General features: G+C 43.7%; 1 protein-coding gene across 2 annotated transcripts in view; it reads right to left on the bottom strand.

Annotated features, from left to right (window-relative positions):
• Positions 1-318: 318 nt before the first annotated feature.
• The window catches only part of ABCA1 (ATP binding cassette subfamily A member 1), a 91,857-nt gene continuing 70,353 nt past the window's right edge, over positions 319-21,822 (bottom strand). Inside the window, exons 22-50 of one of the 2 annotated variants that reach the window (XM_082301598.1) lie at positions 20,931-21,068; positions 20,165-20,385; positions 19,667-19,739; positions 18,943-19,145; positions 17,887-17,935; positions 17,090-17,203; positions 16,609-16,760; positions 16,047-16,171; positions 15,588-15,686; positions 14,222-14,411; positions 13,972-14,066; positions 13,558-13,590; positions 12,903-13,008; positions 12,114-12,188; positions 11,541-11,710; positions 10,450-10,627; positions 9,793-9,908; positions 9,562-9,706; positions 8,117-8,240; positions 7,390-7,519; positions 7,131-7,251; positions 6,894-6,956; positions 6,332-6,438; positions 5,804-5,945; positions 4,557-4,691; positions 4,223-4,326; positions 4,004-4,096; positions 3,579-3,822; positions 319-3,375 (exon numbers count right to left, since the gene is read on the bottom strand). In XM_082301598.1, coding sequence (XP_082157724.1) covers positions 3,235-3,375; positions 3,579-3,822; positions 4,004-4,096; positions 4,223-4,326; positions 4,557-4,691; positions 5,804-5,945; positions 6,332-6,438; positions 6,894-6,956; positions 7,131-7,251; positions 7,390-7,519; positions 8,117-8,240; positions 9,562-9,706; positions 9,793-9,908; positions 10,450-10,627; positions 11,541-11,710; positions 12,114-12,188; positions 12,903-13,008; positions 13,558-13,590; positions 13,972-14,066; positions 14,222-14,411; positions 15,588-15,686; positions 16,047-16,171; positions 16,609-16,760; positions 17,090-17,203; positions 17,887-17,935; positions 18,943-19,145; positions 19,667-19,739; positions 20,165-20,385; positions 20,931-21,068 — 3,686 coding nt within the window. In that variant the 3' untranslated portion in view covers positions 319-3,234. The remainder of the gene's footprint in view (positions 3,376-3,578; positions 3,823-4,003; positions 4,097-4,222; positions 4,327-4,556; positions 4,692-5,803; positions 5,946-6,331; positions 6,439-6,893; positions 6,957-7,130; positions 7,252-7,389; positions 7,520-8,116; positions 8,241-9,561; positions 9,707-9,792; positions 9,909-10,449; positions 10,628-11,540; positions 11,711-12,113; positions 12,189-12,902; positions 13,009-13,557; positions 13,591-13,971; positions 14,067-14,221; positions 14,412-15,587; positions 15,687-16,046; positions 16,172-16,608; positions 16,761-17,089; positions 17,204-17,886; positions 17,936-18,942; positions 19,146-19,666; positions 19,740-20,164; positions 20,386-20,930; positions 21,069-21,822) is intronic. The other variant, XM_082301599.1, reaches the window with a different exon arrangement.

Genomic DNA, 21,822 nt, shown 5'->3' with positions numbered 1-21,822 from the left:
CATTTACCTGAAAATAGTACATCTACTCCATACTGAGTTTCAGAGCTACTGAAATCTTATGCAAAGTTCCCAACGAAATAAAACCAGTCAAAACAAAAGTTTCTAGCAGCACTCCTCAAAATAAAAAATGCAAAAATTACACTTGTGAAGACCCATGGTGCTACAACAGCTTTATTTTTTACTTAATACAAGGCAATTAGAGTGCCTTTTAATACTTCACATAACAGATATTAGCAAATACAAATATATATACTTTTTTTTTTGCTTTTAATGAAAATGTCCATTTAAGGATTTAACTTAGAAATTTCAGTTGTGAAATCTTTCTAGATTTTTGCAAAGTTAACAGATATTCCAGTGCAAAAATAGATCCCATTACAGATAGCATAAAGTGCTTGGAACAAAGGACCAACTATAATTCAGGAGGGAAAGATAAGCACAAAGTGGTTGTTTAACCATGGGGAAAATATAACTCCTTACTGAAATACAAATGTACTACAAAGAGGGATGCAACATGTCGATAGTACTGAAATTTAAAATAAGTTAACACCTCAGTGCAGTTTCATTATCAAGAGTGGTTCATATAATGTGTGACTCTAGAGTGATTTTTCCCCAACACATACTTGAATGAGTAAAACTTAGTGGCTGTCTGAACAAATCCCATGACAAATCTTCATGCCAGTGTTGCATTATGTTGTCTGTTCAGTACAACCAATGCAGATCAGAGCTGTGTAGTAGTTTGGTTAATATCCACATTTATAGCAACATTTTGTCACAGATAGCAGGCCCTGTAAGCATGACAGTCATGGGGCAATAGAAGTCGAGAATCTTTTTGGTGGGCTAAGGAAAGCATATGACCATGTAACTGTTGTTTCCTAATACACAAGTAATTTAAATGAGCAGTTACCAAGAGCAAACCACAGCCCTTTCAGGACCAAACCTGAATCCTCCTAGAACTCATTCTAGCTCTACATGCACTAGTTTGGTGCAGTGCAAAATTTTAGCCCTTCATTTCAGTTATTTAATGCTGATTTGTAATAGTGACTTTTAGCGGTGGGAAGCCTCCAGTACATGCTACTTGTTTCAGTGATACCGCAACATACTTGTGGCAGCCTATTCTGGAGTAGCCATGGCTGTAGGTCTGCTGTTTCTGCACCTGGAACTCTGGTGTACTCATCACCCTGTAACTCATCCCCATAGAGTGACGATGCCATAAAGGTAATAACAAAGCATGTTTTAAGTGAGGTATACCAATCCCCTTTACACTCCTTTTCTCAATCCCCTAAGCAATGAATTATACAGATTAAAAAAAAGTATGAAAAAGGCACTTCAGCAGAGCCTGTAGTAAGCTCTTACTTTACCTCAAGGCAGGACACAGAGGGACAAGGAACTTCTTTTAACTGTGTTTTAAAAATGTTGAGTTGGTCAGTGTTACCAAGTATACTTGGAAATATGTAATCAATCTTCTTCAGGCTCATGCCAGCCCTTTCAGTGTTTGCTGGGCTGCTAGGGTCATTCACAGAAGAAAATGGTCCATGATTGATTCATGGAGTAGCATCAAAACTAGTGCAGAACCTGTGTGAGTATTTAAGGCAGAGGCATGACATACAAGGAACTGCACTTGTGTTCAAACCACATTACTGAACCAATTTCCAAATGCAAAAGCAACACAGAGGGGCCCTAAAAGCACACTGTCCCATGACTGTTGCACAATGTGAACAAGAATGGGTTGTTCTTACTATATAATTTCCCCTCTAGTATGAGTCTGGCTTCATAAGACTTGAAAAATTGACTGATGAACTGCTTGTAGCACTATCATTTTGAACTCTTTTTTTTTCAGGGGGATTTTTACTGAAACAGTTGTTTGTCACATGTATAATAAGGGTGTTATTCTCCAATTAGGGATCACCTAATGACTGAAACTACACTGCACAACAGAAGCAGAAACTTACACATTAATGTTATACCAGTTTCCAGACAGGAAAATTTTAGGTGAACAACTTGGAGTTGTTTGCAGATAGCAGCTGATTGCTAGAATCTGGAACATGGTCAGATCATGAATGCAGCTATCCACCACATGGATAGAAAGAGAGCATAGTATTACAGGCATTATATAAAGAAATACCGTGGCTACAAAGATCAACTGAAAGCATTTTCAATCCCTAATTATGCTACCTACCTATTTAAAGTCATAAATAATACTGTTTAAAAAAAAAAAAAATCTACATCTCATTTCTAGTTTTATCTGGCAAAGCCAGGAACAGCGACATGCTTGTGCTAAGCAGTAATTCCAGATGACGGGTACCTTTCTGGTGCAAAGCAGGGGTTAAAGAGCAGATATTACAAATCTGAGTGACAGCTCATGATTTAGAATTTGCTCTTGGCATTAGCAGCTTGTACAACTACTGAGTTTGCTGCTGCGGTCCAAACCCGAGGTCTGCTTCTCACCCACCTCTTCCTACTAGACATTCATGCAGCTGCAACAGTACCTCAAAGGAGCAGGAAAGTACTTAACTGCACAAACACCTAGTCAGAATATGTTGTTGATTGTGATGCTGGTGGGACAATCATGCATTTGGAGGGTTCACAGTTCTGCGTATCACCACTTGCTGATTTATGGTTATGATGGCCTGTCTTGCCATCCCACCTGCACAGTACTGCTTTGTGGCCTCAGATCTGTCACCACCAACCTACACCAGTCTAGAGAAAACCAGCTGGTCAGGTAAGTTTTCACAACCTAGGGCTACAACACTGGTGGTGACTTTCTTGCCACTGACTGTTTTGGTGCATTCATTGCCAGCAATGGATATAGCACCAGCACATTCCCACTCCTGACATGAATGTTCTAAAGACTAAAACACACATGTCTAAAATATCTGTAAATAACCACTGGCCATGATTCCTCAATGAATTATTTTAGCAACCCTAATACAAACATACTGTACAGAACAAGATACAGTATGGTTGAAAGCCCACAGCATCTCGTAGGTGCTTTACCACAGCTTCAGAGTTATACTGTAATGAGCTAAGTTCAAGTCTTTCACTTGAGAACAGTACAAGACGACTCCATGAGGCACTGCCCCTGTAAAGGAATTGTTTTCATTGCATTGAATTGCATTGCATTGAATGGTTACCAGTAGAGTGTCCAGTTGCTTTTTCTCTAGCTTCTTTGGGAGTATCCTATCCCATGGAAAAGGAAGTTTGCATTCTGCTCATAATTTCTTTGAAGAAATTGGCTCACACACAACTTTCTTTTACCTTCTCATCTTGCAGGAAGGAGTTAAGGATTGCAATGTCTACCACAGTCTGGTTTTTATGCAGTGACAGGTCCTTAGTATGGTCGTCATCACTTTGGTCCTTAGCAAAATTTACAAAAACCTGCAAGAAAAAAGGCCATGTCACCTACCACCATAGTATTTCATTAATTCATGGCATTTTAAGCACTGGGTATCCTGAAATAGTCCTGCGATTCAGTACTCTCCTTTTTTTAAATGCCCTTTTAAGACAGGTCAATTAAATTGGTGGATTTACTCCTACATCTGCAAAAGGAGCTTTTGGCATCCAGGCTACTACAAACTTACTTGGTCAAGCGTGGTCTGAGAAACGGAGTAGTCTTCTATGTGGAGTCTCTTTTTGTTCTGGGAGAGAATACTGAATATTTTGGCCAGGGAGGATGGTGAAGAGGGAAGTTGGTACTGCAGCATATTCCGATGTTTTTCCTTCAGGACGCTTCCAGGGAAGGCATGCCCAAAGAACTCCTCAACAGGCTTCAGGTCTGGGTTTGCCCCTGCAATTCTCACCACTATGGTGTAACCGTCTCCAAACCTGCAAACAAAAATGTCAGCACAAGAGTTAAGTGCTTCTGAAATACAAGTGAGGCTAAAAATCAAGCAGCATTTCCCATAGTCAGAATAGCAATGGAAATGCGGCATGAGGAACTAAGCCTAACTACATCTCCATAAAAATGCAAGCAACTCTCTAGTGTAAGTGAAAAGGAAACACCTACCTGTTCTTTAGATGCTGGACACTGCCCAGGCACCTAAATCGCCCATTGACCATTATTGCCATTCGAGTGCACAGGGCTTCGCATTCTTCCATGCTGCAGGTAGAAATAACTTCATTAGTACTGCAAACAGCATTGAAGGGCAGAGCAGAAAGGCTAAGCTTAGCATCCAGCCCTGGCAGATGTCAAAGCCATGTATGACACAAGTGGGCTGCTACTTACCTGTGAGATGTGAGCACCACCGATCTCCCCTCCTTGATTACACTCAGAGCACAGTTCCATAAGAAACGACGTGCTTTGGGATCCATCCCTGTTGTTGGCTCATCCTGCAAAATGTACACAAAAAACCGATGACACTGCTACATTCTACTGACAAATACCTCATCTTTGAAATTACCTGTCCATTCTGATTATGGAATCATTGAAAAAAAGCACGTTTGACTCATTTTCTAAAATGAGAAAATAATTTATGCTCCAGATTTTAAATTAGTCATCATTTGAACTTGTTTTTCTGTTCTACAAGAAAAACATTGATGAGCAAAGGTTGCGGACTCACCAGGAACACCACAGGCGGCCCTCCAATGAGGGCAATGGCTGTGGAAAGCTTGCGTCTGTTCCCTCCGCTGTAATTCCCAGCATATTTTTCTCCATATTTCACAAGGCCCAGTTTCCGAATTGCCCACTCGCCAACCTATGACAGACAGCACACCACCACCTTGAGTCAAGCATAGCAACGTCTACACGGAGAGATTTTTCTTACAAGCTTTGGCTTCAAAAACAGCTTTGAGAAGGGCCATTCATCTGAGGATCTAATGTAGCATGGATATGGGTTGTGAAACACCCTGTGCACCTCTTGATCAGGATATACATAACCCTGTCCCCTGAGAAGGGAGGCCTGAAAAACCAAATGGCTGCTGCTTATCAGCCAGTGGGCATGAGCTCAACATCAGCTGAGCCACATTACCCAACAGTCTAATGCTCTTAGCAGCACCAGCTTTTGCGAGCTTTCCTATTCCTGCGGGCTTACAGCAGGGACATGGATACTACTGACACACAGCAATCACACTGTGGTGCATCTTAGCCCTTTGGATAGGTGGAATCTGGTTTGTTACTCAGTAGTATCCCTAATGGTGCCAACAGGCAGGCATTGTTGCCCTGCAGACTAAAATGTGTTATGGTGGGGAAGATTCGGCTACTACTTAAATCACACCCAGAAACAGGTCCCCTTTTTATATGGAGCTGGTGAGAACATCATGTGGAAGAACTTGGCAGCTATCTTAAGAGGAGCTTGCAGGTTTCATCCATCATGTCTACCCTCACAGAAGGATACAAGCTCCTTGGACATACCCTAGATATCATCTACCTGCAGTACCCGGGTGTCATTCAGTAAAAACTGTTAATTCCAGGAAACAGAACTGAGAAGGGTGCTGCATGGTACTGGCAGCTGTCATCAATTGCCTAAAGACTATCATTGTAACCTCATGTTAACACATGGCACCAGGTGAGGTTCTGGATAACCTACAGCCCTTAAATTCTTAAAGGAATAAAGTTTAGTGGAGAAGAGCATTCACTATGAGAACATAGGACCTAAATTATCTGCCCTTCCATTTAGTACACTTTTCCAGGCAACACTGAAAAAACATGGCAGCTCTTGGGTTGCCCTGAAGGAAAGGAGGGCAGATTTCACCATACAGTATCTTCAACAGCCTCACATCATGGCATTACATGAGTTGCAGGGAGGGTGCATGCAAGCAAGAACTTTTGAGTTGGTCGCTGGGGTGGGTCCCATGGTATTTCATTTACCTTGCAGACTTCTTTCTCTGGAACACCTCTCAGGAGTGCAAAGAACTCCAGGTGCTCTCGCCCTGTCAGCAGTTCATTAACAGCATCAAACTGTGGGCAGTAGCCCATGTTCTGATGGACTTCTTGGATGTTGGACAAGATACTGTAAAAGAAAAAAACCTTTGCTAGGATTTAATGAGCACATGCTGTTATTTTAGATGTTAAAAACAGTGTGAAACTGTGTTTCTGGAATCACTGATCTAGCAAAAATACAGGATTCTAAGTCCATCTTGATCAAGTTCTTATCTCTCTCCCTTTTCCCCTTCTTTTTTTAAAAAAGGGACATTTAAATGTGGAAGAGCTGTTACTCAGAAATGACTAACAGACTAAATCAGCTTTCCTAAGCCACCAAATTACTTTACCAGAGTTGAACAAGGGCTGAAACAGATGCCAGGAGTGGTAACAAGAAAAGTGGAAGAGAGTTTTGATGTGGGAAAAAAGCTGTTAAAACTGGAGGAGAAAGCAGAGAAAAGATGCATTGTCTTTCACCTGTTTCCTTTGAGGAAAGCTTCTCCTCCTGTCACATCTGTATCTCCAGTTAGCATCTTAAAAGTGGATGACTTGCCAGCACCATTTACTCCCAGGAGTCCAAAGCACTGGGGATATAAATGAGCACAGTGTATTTGAGAACAGGATCCAGCTGCATCATTTTCAGCACTGACAAGATGGGAAGAAGCAAACTTGACCCTTGGGACATCTAGAGGGACTCAAGTCCATTCTCAGGGAAAAAAAAAATTCTGGGCTTTTATTTTAAGTATAAAGCCTTAGGCTGGGAAGATGAAAGAACTGTGGTGCTGCCTTGGTACACTGTCACCACAGTTTAGTGTGCCAAACCTTGCATGCTGGAGTTTGGCCTCTAGGCCCAGACACTTGATTTAAATATCTTCTTCAAAGGCAGACACACACAGAATCAGAAACTGCTTCAGCTTCTAATTTCCTCTGGTGTAATTTGAACATTCATCTGGTTTTGATCTTACTCTACCCTGTGCTGTCTTGTGGCTCTTAAATACTGCAGTAATAGCAAAACAATGCATTAGACAAATACACTTACCTCTCCAGGGGGGATTCCAACACAGATCCTATCAACTGCTGGTTTTCTCTTCATTCTGTAAATCTGAAACCGTAAGAAAAAAGAATGAGAAGGACAATGTCAAAGAATTCTAATTAGAGCTGTACATATTCAATGCTCCCAACTCAATCCAGTTTTGACCCCACTGAATTCCTCTGATAAGGCACAGTGAACTGCATAGTTTTGTGTTAAGAAGTACAAATGCAGAAGTTCTGTCACCTTGGTTAGCTCCTTGATTTCCAAAATGTCACTCTGTCCTCCTCCACTAATTATCCTCTGCCTCTCTCTGGTTACATCCTCATCTTCATCATTCACAGGAGGCAGCTTGGCATAGACAGGCCTGAAAAAAGCAACACGATAAAAGCCTTAGTAGAAGATGACAGGGCCTTCACAGGTAATATTCTCCCCATTTCATAGGTGATATGTGACACCAATGAAAACTTCACCTGCCTGTAGCAGTGCAGAGAGGACAACCTACCTGGGTTTGATGAAGAACCTGTACTGGATGAGCACTGTGATGAGAAAAAAGACAACGCCCTCTACTGCCATGGCAAAGAGATTCCTTCCCACCAGGTCCCATGACAGAGGGGACACAAAACGATCCTCTCCTGCCAAAATGAGATTAAAGGCACAATCACTTTTCCAGAGCAAGGGCAGCAGGCTAACATTTCTTCCAGCAAAGCTCACCAAGTTGGGCACTGGGACAACTGGTTATCAGCCAGTTGCAGGAGGGAAGGGTTAGACCACACAAGGGGCCAGCTGTAACTGCAGGCACATTTCTTACTGTAGCAAAGCTGGGACTCAGGCCCAGAGACATCAGTCTGCCAAAGAGCTAGTCCACCTTTCCAAAAGGTTAGTGAAGCACAGAAAGACTATGACTCAGACCTGACATCTGCACGCCAGAAAAAAAAATATCCAGCTTTCCAGAACCTCAACCACTCCTTACACTAGGCCTAATGATCACCACACAATTGCCTTTATGCATATTTATTTATTGCTCTTAACTCAACACTCTTTGGATCTATCCACCAGTTTCTCTTAATAACTTAAAGTGGAAGGCTATGAAGACTTGCCACGTTTGATCAGATCTGTGCTGCAAATTGCGCACTTTCAGTTCCTGAAAGGTTAGAGGAACTCATCTGGAGCAGACTAGAAATTTCTCTGTTCCTCAGGCCATTGTCTCTGTGATACACAATTTCACTTACCAAATCTCTCCAGAGCATCAGCCATAGCCTGGTTTTTCACCATGTCAATGAGTCCCCGCCCCAAGCAGAAGTGGGGGAAGATGAGGAAGACAGACTTCAGAATGTCATTGATGTCCTTCAGCTTCTGTTAAGAAAAAATCAAGTGCCCGTGAGCCAGCTGAGCTGAAAGCAGCCCACCACTGCCCAAGGGTGATCCATGTTGTCATTGACCTCACCGTCCCTTCCCCAACACTTCAACCCCACAAAAATTCAAGGATTAGAAATGTTCCCCCAAAAGTGAGGGCCCTGGCTCCTCTGGATAGTCAGTGGTGTTGTGCTGCTCACGATGCTATTAACACAAGCAAACCACAACAGAAGTTTTTTTCCAAATGCTCACAGTCTAAAAGGCAGCGTCTGCAAACAATGAAATGCAAAAAGGCTACAGGCTGAGGACACAGGGAAGTTGAGCTTGCTCAGTCTGATTATGTCAGTGGCTGTAGGGAGCTCCTCCCTATCCCATATTGGAAGCTCTAATACTTTTGCTTTGTCTTCCAGTTGGCTTAGCCCATGGATTAAACTGATAGAAGCCTGAGTTCCTGTTCTGCCAGGTACTCATCTTTGAGCATGTACTCATTTTTACTGAACTAGAACTGGCTTTGTAACAAAAGGAACCATCACCAAGGACTGTGTCCTTATGCCCACAGGAATAGGTACAATCAACAAGTAACTCCCATGGTGTCTCCTGAGCCTCCTCCCACAAGGAACACTTCACACCAGTGTGGGTCAAACAGTGCTTGCTAAGACATCTTGTGTTGTATACAAATATGAGAGGAACGTGTACCTTTCCTAGGAAGCATCTGGTGTTGAAAAACTGAAGTGTGTAAGCTCCCCAACATAGCTAGAGAGGTATCTACAACAGGAGGCAAATTTGAGGGCAACTAAATGGTTGGGTGATTAAATGGCCTTAGTAGATGGAAAATGCCCTTCATTAAGAACATACAAGAAATTCCATTTGAACATTAGAAAATTTTTTTTGTTGGTTTTTTTTTGACCCTAAGAATGACTGAGAAGTGGAAAAGGTTTTCTAGAGAGACTGTGGAGTCTCCTTCTGGAAATGTTAAAATCTGATGGGCCTGAGGAACCTGCTTGTAGCGCTTTGACATTGGTCCCCCACTACCAAAAACCAGGCCATGCAAACCCAATACACTGCTGTAGCTGATCCTGCTCAGAGGTTGGACTAGACAATCTCAGGAAGTCCTTTCCCCACCTTAACTACTCTGTAAGCATTTCTAAACGGGCCTTTAACCCATTTCCACCAGAACCTGTGTTTAAACTGCTGCTGAAGCTAATGGGTACAGGCCAGGACATAGCTTTTCTGGAGAGCTGGCTGCTAAAGGCAACATGGAACCAACATGAAACTACATTGTAGCAGCACAAGACAGTGAGGAGCCTCTGGAAAAACATACATTGTTGGTGAAGAGCTCCAGGACAAAGGTGGCCACACTTCCATTGATGCCAATGAAAAGATTCACACTGGTCAGCACAACATATGCCGTGCTGGGGATTTTGAACACGAAGGAGGCTGGATACATGAGAGGGGTGATGGACCACCTGGCAAGAAAAAAGGCGGCAACATCAGGTGAGAACCTTCCAAGTCTAAGAGCCTTCCCAGTCATCCTCTGATGAGAAATCCTTACCCATAGAGAAACAGAAGGAGAGCCAGCACAGGCAAGTTGGAGGAGGATACATAGGACTTCTGTTGGAAGCAGATGAAGATGATGACAACTAGTGTAGCTGGAACAATGTAGTTGCACTGGAAGGTGAAAAACATGACTTTAGATTTCTTTCCAGATGACAAAAAAAAAAGGAAGGATGTTTTTCTGCTCTAATCCAATAGCTTTCAAAACTCTTCAGTGTTCCCAAAGCTGTTTTCAATGGGAGACTCTTAAAAGTGCCATATGCGTGAACCATAATACAGTACACATGAATGTACATTTCTTGGTCCCTCTGGAAGTAGTCAGTAGACTCTCAAAGGTTCTGGACACCACAGGTTGAAAAAACCTTCTTTGGACAGAGCAGAACAATGGGCTACACAAACAAACATTTCTGGGCAAGTATTTCAGAGTGATGTAATAAATGCTAATGATTGAGCTTATGGTTATCCTCCCATCCTCTGTTGTATTCCTTGACCCACTGAGATGAACCACTGCCCATGACAGTAAACACAAAAGTCATGGTCACAGTTATTATTCACTGAAATAATGTGGTGCCCACTGGCCCAAACTGCACTTTGCACTTCAAGACACCCTAGAAAAACAGAATGGAGAAAAGTTTAGCCCAGCCTAAGTCCTTACCATATCCCATACAAAATTGGCCAGCCAGTAGATCACAGGCTTCACACCACTGATGAACTGCAAGTGTTTAGCCTTGCTGACACGTTCCTGAATAAGGAAAACCACAAAGCTGGCAGGAACAAAGGACATGGCAAAGATCACACAGATGGAGACGAGGACATCTACAGAGGTGGTCATCCTGGACAAAAAAAGGAAAAAAAGCAAATTGTTTGCCTGCTGGTGCTGGCCTCTTTGAGATGAAATGAGGTAGCTCATGAGGGTAGGGGCAGAAACTAGTTCATCTTTTGTTCTTATTTTTCCCTTATACTCAGAATCCTGAGTAAAGGATTACCACGAAAGACTCTCTTTAACTGCACCGTTCTTCTCCAGCCACATAGCAAAGGAAACATACACAGTCTGCTGGCATCTCAAGAACAGCATCACAACCTAGAGACTGGTTAATAACTTCAGCATAATAGACTGCTTTCTTCTTTCCTTATCACCACCACTTTGTTTCCCACATTTCCCGGGGTTTTTGGGGGTTTGTCTCTTTTTGGAGTTGTTTCAAAGTTCAGAGGTTTCTGCCAATCATATGCCACTGTTTTATGGACTGAAGGTTGTATATGCACACAGATTATGAGTCCTGACTCTGACTGTAGTGGGAGTGGACTAGTCAATGCCTCAGTGAAGTAAACCCTGTGCATTACTGTGTCCCCCAGCTTGAGAGAGTGGGAAAAACTGAACAGCACCTATTAGTGGTTCCTAGTCATATGGTGGGGGGAAAGGAATGACCATATTCAGAGCAAAACACCTTTCTGAAGAATTTCCTAAAGTGGCAGAAGGTCTGATTCCTAGAAAGGTCTGGTTCCTAGAAACTGCAGCTTCCAGGGACTTGAAGACAGAGGAAGTTTGTACAGAAGTGCTGCTCAACAGCAAGTTTTCAGCAGCACAGGTTGCCACCTGCCCAGGCTAGAGAAAATAAGGCCTGCATGTTAGAGCCTAAATGGCAGAGGCCACTGACTGTCCATCAGTGAGGCCAAAACCTCCCATATAACCTGTTTCCTGTCATCAGCAATGAGCCCAAATCCATCCATATTCATGTCACAACTTACAGGGCTACTTCAGAGAGCTGCTGCTTGGTGAGGTTGAGTGGGTGATTGAAGGCAGTGATCCCATAAGCACTGGGGTTTTCACCCTGCTGGAGGCTGGCCCGAAGGATGGCATTGTTGATCACATTCACGAAGGATGCAATGGCATGCCAGCCCTTGTTGTTAAACCACACCTACAAGACACCGCATCAGCATCAGAAAGGCACCAGGTACATCAGCTACCCAAAAGCTTCCTAAGCCCTGCAGAACACCCCTTCCTCTATTGAGGGCACATAATTTCTTTCCACATCCTTCCAGCTAACTCGCTGAGGGGCAGAACACACAGTTTAATCAATAAGCACAAGAGGCTGCTGGAAGCTACCACTGATCCAGCACTGAACTCCTTTTGGCACTTAGGCCCAGACTCCACAGGAGAAACAAGTTTTGAGAAAACCCACAGAAAACTACAAACTACATTTACTTCACTAGTAAATTCAGAGAATTCTGGTCTACACAGTTTTCCAAGACAAACTGCTGTGACTCCCAGTCACCAGAGCTTCAAATAGCAGGCACAGAAGTAAGGATTTCTTAATTTACCTTCACGTTATTCTTTGTATCCAGGCCCTTCATGAAACTTGATAAGCTGTTGAGGAATCGATCTCCAGAACTGCCCTGCAAACAGCAAGCAGACAGTTAACTTCCCCTCTAAGAATACCTTAATTCATGCCCTGGGGTCTAGCAGAGACTACACAATGTTTTTCATAGCTCTGACATTTTTCTTCCAATTCAACAGCCTCTACCCACCGAAGTGGAGGTGGTAAGAAGGCTGAATAACTGCATCCTCCCTCCACCCTTTCCTTTCTGTAGTCTCACCAGTAAGAGAGGTCAGTCTTACACCTACTTTTTTCTCAGCAAAATGTATTAACCAAAGTTGCAGGCAATCTTCAGAGACATTGCAGCCCACAGGCTGGCAGTCTCAGATGAAAACAGTGGCAAAAATTCTCTTCTGAGCCAAGGCAGACTCAGTACAGGAAAGTTCAGCTGAGGTTTTGAAGATGGCAGTAACCACTTGTTAATTCCCCAAGACAACCCACCCTGTCCTGGAACAAAACATTCAGATGTCTGCAATCCCCACCAGCTTGCAACTAGTGCTGGGCAGAATCCACACCAGCAACATGGGCTGGATAAGCTTCAGTTGAGCATGTCTTCAAGCCTTCTGCTACTTCCAGACAACAGCCTGGGAGATCCCAGCTCAGAGGTAGTGGGGAGAAGTCACTGGACACAGCTAACACACACATGCTCTTCATTTTATGGCTTCCAAGTCATCTCCCAAGTAACAAGACTCAGTATTAATGCGTCCTGGGCTTATGGGGGACAACTGCTCACCTGTGCCAGCTCCAAGATTTTCTTCACCTGTTTAATGGCATCAGTGACTTCATGGCTTGGAGGAAGCACGAGGGAACTGCTGGCTCCCAAGGAAAAGCCACCATACCTGAAAGTTCAGATAGTAAGTGATGCTAACACATGACTATTCACTCATCTCCAGAAAATGCCACTCCTCATCCCTGTCCATATGTCTCCTCTTCCTGCATACACCCAAGGCTACTGTCTCCACTCTTACATGAAGGGATGACTTTTATTTTCCTACATGGTTGCTTAGCCATGAAGTCTTCTACTCTTTGTTTCTGGAGTTAAGTATCACAATTCCTCAGCATGCTGTCCATTTAATAAAGGCAGCTATTCTCTGCTGCAGACAAAGCAGGACATCTCCCTGCTGCCCTTGCTTGGAAGAACAGCACCTCCCAGGATAGAGTACCAGCACACTGGTCATGCAAATCTTCAAGACTGCTCTCTGCATAAAGCAGACATGCTGTCCAATGCTCTAGGGTCATCCCAGTTTATCCTTAAACATCTTCCTCACAACATCTGGCAGTTAAGAGTCATATAACACAAACTGCAAAGCAGGGTAGATGTGTCCTGCTTAATACTGTGCTCAAGGTTTAGTGGACACATACAAGCTAAAGAAAAGGCAGTAACTCACCGGAACTCATTCACCCAGACTTTATTCTTTAAGCTGCAGAGAGAAAGAAGAATTGATGAGTAATACATGGCACCAGAGGAGAAACAGACCTAACAAAGCTGCAAGCACATGGCCAGGGAAAAGACTGCCATGGCCTCTCACATCTGATACTGGTCCCACCATTCCTCTTCAGTGTAATCCCTAGGGTTGGTGCCCAGACTTTCCCCATAATCTGCCTGTGAGGGTCAGGACACAGCATCACTAACAAAGCAGAAGCATCACTTGAGCTGAGGATCAGGGCTATCTGAGGACCTGAGTGGATTTGGCACACTACTGAAGAGTTTGGGCTGCTCAGGCTTATTCCCCTGATCTGTGCATTCCCCACAGAGCAAGCAGCATTTGGTGGAGAGAGAAGAGAGAGTGTTCAACAGCTACCTTTTCCCAATGATCTGTGCGTAGGTCTTCACTAGGTAGTCTGATATATTGCGGCCTGTCAGATTCTGGAGGATGTCAGCTGTGTCTTGCTCACGCTGGTGTCCCCAGTGAAAACACAGATACATGCTCATCAGAAAACACAGATGCTGAGTGAAATAAATCTTGTGCAATGCTGCATGCAAGAATCACACCTAGCCTCTCTGCTCCTCATGAGCATTCCTCACTGCAGTCCCACTGAGCTCCCTCCTACCTGTGGGGGTGGCAGCCCGCCTGCACCAGGGGGGCACACAGGCAGCATCTTCTTGATCTTCTCACTGCTGCACTCGCAAGATGGGGAAGGGTTCTCCATGCTCCAGTTGCCTTTCAAGAAGGTGTCCAGGACTGACTCTGGGACTGAAGCAGTGGTCCATTCCTTCTGCCCCACAGTACAAGGAGTGTCTCTGTGTTTGAAAAGAGGCAAGACAAAAGTAGTTTTTAGGACAAATATGATGGTCTTTGCTTACAAGGCATTTAAAGATCAAACTCCACAGTCCCCTGAAGAGGAAGTGTGTTGCTCAAAGGAGCTTGACCTCACCGAAACAAACAGCTCAGAGCAACAGATCAGACTCTGCAGCTTTTAACAGACCCCACTTCCAAAGAAACTGAGGCTGGCCAACACTGAGTAGTGCCAGACACTCCACTCTTTGCATTGTAGTTAAATGCTTTGTTACAGCCAGTCCCAGTGGGCACAGTGTCCAGAGTTCAGGGAGCATCTGGAGAATGGTCTTAGTCACATGGTTTAGTTTCAAGTAGTCCTGCGAGGAGCAGATAGATGGACTCTGTGATTCTCATGGGTCTCTTCCAACTTGAGATATTCTATGATTCTAAGAACACAGCAGACAGTCTTCTTGGATAACTCCTTGGCTAATATTTCTGCCTTTGGGGCACCAAAACACTGCTCTTCCCCAAGGCAGCAGTGGGCAGCTTTTTCCCCATGGCCCATTGGTGGAATAACTCGGCTTTCATGCCTGTTCTGAAAGATGCAGATTACTTTCCACAATGGCCAGTGTATCAGACACCTTGCCTCCCTCCCCATCATCCTGTGAACATGAGCTGCAGTTCTTCTGGACACACCATCCTGGACTCTTGGAGTGTATACCTCTTCTGCACTCACAGACTAGATCTTCAGTGACTTGCCCAAGGCCATGCACCAAGCCAGGTGGCAGAGCTAGGAAACAACACAAATGCTGTCTGGCTCTCCACTCCTGCTGGTGTTTGTGGGGTGCTAACTTAGGTTTCTAATGCAGCTGGAAACAAAGAATTATGGAGTGGGAATAGCTACAGTCAACAACATACAGCAACATAAATAGGTCCTTTACTGTGTTCAGGACCAAATAACAATTTGAGTCATTTGCTCTCTCCTTTCCATCCTGATCAGCAAGGATGTGCACTCAAACCTCACTCCCTCACCAGACTGAGGACTGGCAACGTTTAAAAAGGGCCTGAGCAGAAAAACTGAACGTAATTACATCTCTTTTAGCTTAATCCTTCTCTGGCCATGCATTACTATCATTTCCTAAAGCCAGCTAGAACTACCAGGAATCCACTTCCTGTTCCCAGACCAGAGTTCTACTTACGGGATGGAATGTCCCTGCATACAGCGTGTCCCAAACCCAGGCTTATCAAGAAGGGCGTCCAACAGCTTGTGAGTGCCTACATCTTCTGGAGCATCGTTGCTATGGGAACAGCAGAAAAACACTATCAGTGTGATAACAAGCACACAGAAAAAGCAGCAACAGAGTAAGCCCAAGTGCACAGTGAAAGGATATGGGGGGGATTTTCCCTTGAAGAATGCTTGGCCTAACACACACATTCCCAATCTTTGTACATGGAATTAGGAGAGTCATAGCACCATTCAGAAATGGATATGGCCTTGCCTGTACTTAGAGCTGGCATTTAAAGGTCAAAGAAGAAAACACCTGGACTCTCTTTTAAAACATGCTTCTAAGATAAGCACAAAACTCAAACCAACCTGTTAAGGAACTCAGTAACTCAAGTTTGCAAGAAGGAGAAATTATAAGCCACACAAAACATACCTAATGAAAGTGTACTGCTCATCATACATCCAGGGTTGTAATTCCAGGCTGGGATACTTCCCAAAAGGAGGAACAATCAGGCTGAACATGAGAGCAATACACACAAAGACAGCTGGAAGCACAATCTGAAATTGCAAGAAAAGAGCAAGTCTTTTTTAAAGCAAATGTTTCCAGAGGCATCAGGAGTTACATATGAATCACTTATTGGATCAAAAATTTTCCGAAGTTTCCCAGGAATAACTCTGCTGTTTACACCAAAACAGTGCTAGACACCAAGATCTATCTTGGGATTCAATCAGGGAATTCATTTCAGATGCAGAGGATTTAGCCTGAAAATGCTGTTCTCAAGGGCAAAATTACATTCTACTGTGCAAGAATACTGTAACCACCTGGTTTATCATGCAACTCCTTTCACTTGCACAGGCCTCCTTCTGCCCACATGTGTAGTGAAGGCTAATTTTGGTTATCTGCATTCCCTTGAGGTTTTCAGCCCACCATCAACTCAGACTACAATACTGAGCTGTCCCTGCTGAGGGACTCTGCTCATGTTGGATGCTCTCACCTGGGCAAAGAAGCCCTTCCGGCTTCTCTTGGCAATGAGCATCCTCTTCCACAACAGAGCCATGAATTGCTGCTGGGTAAGCTTCCAGCCCTTCATCTGGTAGGAGCCTTTCCCATCCATGCCACTGAGAAGGTCTGTCTCTCTGGATTCTGCTAGCAAGAAGAAATGACCCTCATTCAAAAGTTCAGAGCTGCTCTCTGTGCTGAAGACACAAGGTGATGGCTGGAGTAGCCACTCTCACTCATCAAAAAAAAAAAAAAAAAAGCACAGCGAGCAGCAATAACAGAAATGTACATGAATGTATTTTCTCCCTTATCTCCAAGCCTTGAATGGGAGAATTGAGCAGGCTATTGTCCACTGCATTGTCCACTATTCCTAAAGGCAAATACGTCACCAATCCTCTGGCACTCTCAACCTTCAGATACGCGGTACTTAAAATATGAAAGAGCATCAACAAGAAGAAAACAGGTTTGAACAATACCTGGATCTATGTCTGAGTCATTAGGATCAAATGCATCGTCTTCTGTAAATGGACGAAGGCAGCTCTGTCTGTCTCCAAACACACGTCTGTTCCTTCTGGCTGGCAACGTCCCATCTGAAAATAATGCAGTTAAGGTTATCTGAACCGCTTCAGTTACTCTCCAGTTAGTCCCAGAAAAACCAAAGCAATAGCATTCTCATTTTACATATCTTCCACTTGCAAACTGAAGAGCTGACCTGGAGTGACTTCAGTGCAGCTAAAAGCAAAACCAAGACAGTCATTCTGCAGTGCTTCATGTTTTCTGCACCATACTTTGTGTGATGTCCCAGAAACTTGTAGTGCACATGACACCTTTTTTTCCCCCAGGGGAACAGCAGGCTTCTCTCATTTTAAGAAAACTTTCACTTGAGATATGAAGAGTCATATGTAGCCATATGACAAGTGTAATTTGCTGTTATGAGCACTTAGTGCAGTGATCCTCTCTCAGAAAGTAATTTAGACCCTCCTGTGGTCTGATGCGTCAGGAGCTCTTCAGAGCAGACAACAGTGTCAGTCAAGTAATTTGCAATATACTCAAACACTAGAAACTCTTCACTATTACAAAATAAACACACTACCACTGAGTCAATTGATGTGTACAGCACATAAAAGCATGCATTAAACCCAGCTACTTCAGGTCATTCAAAATACTATGATAGAAGAGCTTCAATTGAGCCTCAAACAGCATCTGTCACACCTTGGCATGTGTCACTTCTGTGTATATATATACATATATATATAGGGACAACTATACCCACCTGAGGTTTCTGCATCCACACCGCTATCATCAGCCACTTTCAGGAAGATCTGAAAAGGAATGATAAGTGTCCATGAAAATCAAAAGAGGAGAGATATTGTGGGTACTGCTTCAGAAGATGCCACAAGAGAACAGAAGACTGAGAGGTGCAACAAGAGAACAGAGGATACTGAGCTCATCATCTGCACGATGGAGATACAGACTTTGTGGCTACTCTCCAATTTCCAGGAGCCAGCCTATTACCAGCTGTTGCCCCTTTCCAGTGTCAGTTCTTGGAGCATCTCAAACATGAGCTCTTTCCCATGTCTCAGAAACAGACCTAGTAACCAAACATGGAGAGTCTCTGATTTCCCCATGTCTAACAGTGCTAACTCTTGCTTGAATAGGCATCTTCATGGAGCTTGACCCATGGACTCTCCTAAACTAGAAACAACCCATTTTCAAATTGCAGATAATAACCAAGGTCTTCACAGCTGTGAAGGACCTGGAGGGCAATGTCAGTAAATGACAACACCACTGTTTCAGTTTCCCTTGTCATCCTTCAAAACTAAACAAATAAAGACATTCCACATAGAGATAAAGCGCATGATACTTCCGTGATAAAAAAGGGAGACTTGGCAGCTGGAACACAGTCACATGGAACAAACCCTGAAACCACAAGAACGTCCCTGACAAGGACATATGTCTAAATTTTTTATGTAATCTATGGTGTCCAGTACAGAAATGTATGTTTTCAGTTAAGTGCAACACAAAGCATCCCTAAAAATAACAGAGAGTAGAAGCCAAATCAGGGGCCAACCTACACACGACATCTCAGCAAAGTGCAACTGAGTACACAGGACCTGTCCGTGCTTGTCTGTACCACATTTCAGTTTTTAATGCACCCCTCTACAAGCACACACTTAACACAGGGCAGAAGACAATCCATTTTGGAGAGGAATGCAAAGCTGCCTGTTCCATAAATTTTTACAGGAAGCGATAAGGCTTCATCTCGTTCTTAATTCTGCCATGATTTATTTCACCTAGTTTAAGACAAAAGAATCACCAGCTCACTAACCTCCTCCAGAGTAGTTTCGGAGATGCCATAGCTGGAAATGCCAAGATCGGAAAGACGGTCATCAATTTCATGGAACAGCTCTACAAAAGCTCCCTCTTTAGCAGCTTTGTATGGCAAGACATAGGTTAATTCATGGCCTATGTCCTCTACTAGTCTTGCCTCAGGAACATGCTTCGTAATGAGATTTGAAATTGCAGAGACATCTAGAAAAACCAAATGTAGAAGATAGTTTTGTTCTGGTTACTGCTCATTATGTGGAAAAAAGGCTCAGCCTGAAAAATCTTGCCAGAAGAAAAAGAGGACAAATGGGACATCTCTGGAAAGAAGCTCATTTCCATGAAAAAGTCTAATTTCTTTTTAACTTAATACAAGCCTGGACTCAAGCCTGGCTATACTTTTTATGTGCAGAACTTGATAGAGCTTTGACATGCTACTGGAAGATCTGCAAAGCATTGATGTAGCGCTCACCAGCATTACATATGACTAACAGGCCAAGCAACTACATAATCTCTGCTTACTAATTCTCAGGACAGCTTGAATTCAAAATGGCTTACTCAAGAAAAGCATTCCAGTATCTACTGATTTTAAAATACCATTGCTGCGAATTTAGTAATTGTCCAAGACTGTAGCTACATAGGGACAACAAGGCTAAGGCAGCTGTCTAAGGTGAAATACAAAGCAATGTCAACCAGGATTCAATCTTAAATTCTTTGTCAAGCCTCACCTATTGTCAGTGTGTCACTTTCATGGTCACTGCCAAGGCCAGCATCAGAGCTGCTCTGAGAGACACTGTCATCCTGGTCACAAAAGAGAAGACAAGCATCATTTCCTGCTGTTTATTCAAAATGGGCCCCACCAGATGCTACACTCTAAATAAGTCCAATCGGAAGCTGCAAATGGTGACACAGCACTGCAAAGGGCTGAAATAGAAGTAAGGGGTCACGGATATAGAAGTGAGTGTTACAAAAGTGTACTTCACCTATTTTGTGTTTCTCTGATTAGCTTTGGACCACTGGGACAAAAAAACTATAATGGAGATGTATGTCCCATGCAATAGTTTAACCAGACATGGTCTGGCACAGTACCCACCAAACAAGTAACACTTCTTTCAAAGAACAAGGGATTTTTCTTTGAGACATTCTACCATGTAAAAGCTGCTGCTTCCAAAAAGCCTAAGATTTCATGAAGAAAGAATAAACATGGGCAGAAAAGGCAGCTGTACCTTTTTCAGATAGGAAACTGTGCTGCTGCTGTTTCGGCAGGAGCTTAGAGAGGAATCCACATCCTTTTTGACCAGGGTCAAATAATAGCCTGTTCCCAGCTGGTTCTTCAGGAAGAGAGAAGAGCCAACACAACAGAGCTTGCCGTGAGAAATGATGGCAATCCGGTCCCCCAGAATGTCTGCCTCATCCATGTGGTGTGTGGAGAGAATGATAGTGCGACCTGGAAGAGAGCAAAGAAGACACTGCTGGTAAGTCAAACAAACGTGTGTTTCCACGCTAAAGCCACCATTATCTGGATCTTGCCATGAAGTTGGATGGAAGGGTGATGCTGCAAGTTTGGCTCCTTTTAACAAGACTAGGAGTATGGAGAAGATTCACAACTGCTATCAGGGGTTTATTCCTCCCACTGTCTGCTGGCTCTTGTTGTGCTCAGCAAATGCAGGTTTAATTTCATGTCTGCAAGGTTGGTTGCATGGAGCAGAACAGGACATTGCTGAACACCAAGGGTGATTTTCTGACTTCAGCTGCCCTCATAACCCAGTAACAAAGTTCGTTCATGAATTCTGACATGAACAGGAGGAGAAAGGAATACAGATGAGAGACCTGAGCATCTGAGGTCCTGCACTGTCTTTGTTCATTACTTGGTGCAGGCAACGATAGATTTACAAAGACACATTGCTATTTTGAGAACAGTCAGGAATCAGATTGATTTTTCTTTTGCCTTCCACAATACATGCATTAAGAGTGGAGAAAAAGACCACATACCTTGCCGATACTTCAGAAGCAGTTCCCATATCCCTCTGCGAGAATAAGGATCCACCCCAGCTGTAGGCTCATCCAGAATGACAACCTTGGAGCCACCGACAAACGCTAAGGCAACAGAGAGCTTCCTTTGCATGCCACCTGTCAGGCACAAGAAGAAAGAGGTGTTCAGGCTGATGCAGAGACAAGTGGAACAGCAATACTTGCAGCATGGTGGATAACGAGCTCTCTGAAAGAAAGCAGACTGAGTCGAGAACAAGTACTGCTGCTGTTTCAGGCCTTCAGGGCCCCACCACTTTTTGGGCAATGGATAATTCATCTGGATAGGCTTTCCTCAATGGAGTCTGAGTCTCCTTCTACTGCAGGGAACCACACCTTGCATGCCCTCCCTTAAGTGAATTATACTATCTCAGCACCAGGGGTAGCAAGCCACCAGCTTGGAGGCCTAACCATATTTGAGGATCTGGAACACAGGTCTCCAGAGCTTGACCTGCAGAAATAAGTTGCCATGACGCTCCCCTTTCTTCCCTCTGGAAGTGTTCCAGAGGCAAGAGCAAGGAATTATATTGCACTCCTCAATACTAAAGCCAACTGTGGTCGTCTGCTCTTCCTCCCTGAAGTCAAATGTGCAGTCTGTACTGATACTTGAGTAAGACAAAGGCATCTCAGTCCCTCAAGTATCTGGTACAGACTGATACAGGAATTCTGCCCCTCCTGAAAAAGGAGGACACTCCAGGTCACCAACTGAAGGGGCAGAAGTCAGCATAAGGAATGCATGTATGGTTCACAAACAGCAAGGGACTAAGAGACTATGGTCCAAGTCACTCTCACCTAAACCCATAAACCTGAAATATATTAGTAGCTTTGGAGAATACACAGTAAATGCAGCTGAACT

Source organism: Coloeus monedula, assembly GCF_965178545.1.
Source record: "Coloeus monedula genome assembly, chromosome: Z".
NCBI classification, from domain to species: Eukaryota; Metazoa; Chordata; class Aves; order Passeriformes; family Corvidae; genus Coloeus; species Coloeus monedula.
The sequence above is the reverse complement of the archived record's forward strand: the minus strand, read 5'-3'. Positions and strand labels throughout refer to the sequence as shown.